Source organism: Loxodonta africana, chromosome 9 (assembly GCF_030014295.1).
Source record: "Loxodonta africana isolate mLoxAfr1 chromosome 9, mLoxAfr1.hap2, whole genome shotgun sequence".
In the NCBI taxonomy this organism is placed as follows: Eukaryota; Metazoa; Chordata; class Mammalia; order Proboscidea; family Elephantidae; genus Loxodonta; species Loxodonta africana.
Window position 1 is genome coordinate 6,978,899 of NC_087350.1, and position 2,851 is coordinate 6,981,749.

A 2,851-nucleotide genomic window follows, 5' to 3' on the forward strand; every position below is an offset into this window, starting at 1 on the left:
TAAAAATAAAAAGGCAATGTGGAAATCTTGTTTGGATCCTAGTTTCAAAAAGCCCAACAACTACAATAGATACTTTAAGAACTGGAAAATTTTTCATTTGTTGCATGGGACATTGAAGATCTTGGGTTTTTTGGTAGGAAATTGGCCTTATTTTTAGGGGGTACATGCTTAGATCGGAGGGTGAATTCAACGCCTGAAGTTAACCACTGGTTATTTCATCATAATAATTTATATGTATGGAAAGATTCCTTACATTTATAAAGTCTCTCTAAACTGTGAATTGTCATATGTTTACGGAAGTTTGATTACTGACTAAAGGCCTTCTCACATTCCTTACATTCATAAGGCCTCTCTCCACTGTGAGTTTTCATACATTTAGTGAGGATTCTGGACCGATTAAAAACTTTCCCACATTCCTTATATTCATAAGGCCTCTCTCCACTATGAGTTTTTGTATGTTTGGTGAGATGTGAGGGCTGACTAAAGGCTTTGCCACATTTCTTACATTAATAAGGCCTCTTGCCCCTATGAGTTCTTGTATGTATGGTGAGGTTTGAGGACCAACGAAAGGCTTTCCCATATTCCTTACATTCATAAGGCCTCGCTCCATTGTGAATTATCATATGTCTAGTGAGGCTTCCAGACAGACTAAAAGCTTTCCCACATTCCCTACATTCATAAGGCCTTTCTCCACTGTGAATTCTCATATGTGCAATAAGGTGTGAGAACTGACTAAAGGCTTCCCCACATTCCCTATATTCATAAGGCCTCTCTCCACTATGAGTTCTTATATGTCCAGTAAGGTGTGAGGATTGACTAAAGGCTTTCCCACATTCCTTACATTCATAAGGCCTCTCTCCACTGTGAGTTCTTGTATGGTCAGAGAGGTGTGAGAGCTGACTAAAGGCTTTCCAACACTCCTTACATTTATAAGTCCTCTCTCCACTATGAGCTCTAAGATGTTTAGTGACATTTGAGAAGTGAGTAAAGGCTTTTCCACATTTCTTACATTCATAAGGCCTCTCTCCGCTATGCGTTCTTGTATGTAAGGTGAGGTTTGAGGATGAACCACAGACTTTCCCACATTCCTTATATTTGTAAGGCCTCTCTCCACTGTGAGTTATCATTTGTCCAGTGGGAATTCTAGACACAGTAAAAGCTTTCCCACATTCCTTATATTCATAAGGCCTCTCTCCATTGTGAGTTTTTAGATGTTCAGTAAGGTGTGAGCACTGATTAAAGGCCTTCCCAAATTCCTTACATTCATAAGGTGTCACTCCACTGTGAGTTTTTACATGTTTAGTGAGCTTTGAGGAGTAACAAAAGGCTTTGCCCCATTCCTTACCCTCAAAGGGCTTGTCTCCAGTAAGAGTTCTCACAGGAGTGCTGAGGTAAGAGGGACACTGCAGAATTCTCCACATTCATTACACTGAAAGGCACAGCATCCAGTGTGAGATCTCACATGATGCTTAAGTAATGAATGATCCATCAAAGATCTTCCACACTCAAGGCATTCAGAAAGATATGCTTCCGTAGGAATTCTTTAGAGCACAGAATGATTTGGAATTCCGCTGAAGGTCTGCCCACATTGATCATCTTTGTTAATTTCACAGAGGTTATCTTCTGTACACCTTCTGTTAAAAATAGGCAGCATGCTGTTAGATATAATTTTTTTTACCATTTCACCATTACCACATATATTAAACATGTATTTTCTTGCCCTGAATTGTGTTATGTTTCATACATGAAATCACCTGGCAGAGATGCTACAATTATTTTTAGTGTATATCTTAAAATATGAAGTTTTATAATTGTATATAAGTGAAATATGTTTCAAATATTCAATATCTGACTCACATTTATGAAAATATTGTACTGTGAAAGTTCTATAAACACATAATTTTAGAGCTGGTTTTATATACATGTATATGGGACAGTTCTACTCTGTTCTCTATGGTCGCTATGAGTCAGAATCGACTCGATGGCACTGGGTCTGTGATGGTTAAGATCCCTGGATGGCACAAAAGGTTTGTGCCAGACTAAAACCTAAAGGTAGGTGTTTTGAACACACTCAGTGGCACTGCTACAAGTCAGAATAGGCTTTACGGCAATGGGTTTGAGATATATGTATAGATATGTATATATGTAGGTGTATGTGTCCTGAAACCCTATGTGGTAGTTCTATTCTATGTCTTACAGGGTCTATATGAGTTGGAATAGACTCGACAGTAATGGGTTTGCATAAACATATACACGGATGATAGATAGATAGATAGATAGATAGATAGATAGATAGATAGATTAGATAGATGATAGATGATAGAAAGATGATAGATAGATAGATGATAGATAGATAGATGATAGATAGATGATAGATAGATAGATGATAGATAGATAGATGATAGATAGATAGATAGATAGATGATAGATAGATAGATAGATAGACAGACAGACAGGTAGGTGCTGTTCAGTCACTGTGATTATTGTGGAAGCGTATTGCCAGCCATCTCCTGCAGAGCCACTGGGTAGGTGAGAATTGCCAATCTTGTGGTTAGTAGCAGAGTGCTTAACCATTTGTGCTACTTGAGCTCCTTATATATATAAATATTTTAATGCCATGATACCTTCTTAAGAGTTTCTCCTGAAACACTGTTTTCTATTCAGTGAGTGACACTCACCTCACATGTGTTTTCTGGTTGATATCCTGATTTTCAGTGTCATGCAATTCGAACATTTCTCCTCCCTTTGAGGACACGGTGTCATATTCTGTGAATCATACAATTATATTTTCAGTGGATAGCTTTTCTCCATGATTAAGATTTTGAGAAACTGACCCATAATTTATGTTAAG

At 37.7% G+C, this 2,851-nt stretch overlaps 1 protein-coding gene across 1 annotated transcript; it reads right to left on the reverse strand.

The window, feature by feature from the left end:
• Positions 1–506: 506 nt before the first annotated feature.
• LOC135232401 (zinc finger protein 846-like) lies at positions 507–1,421 on the reverse strand. Its single transcript, XM_064290955.1, has one exon. The coding sequence runs from the start codon at positions 1,419–1,421 to the stop codon at positions 507–509; it is 915 nt and encodes a 304-aa protein (XP_064147025.1).
• Between the last annotated feature and the right edge of the window lie 1,430 nt (positions 1,422–2,851).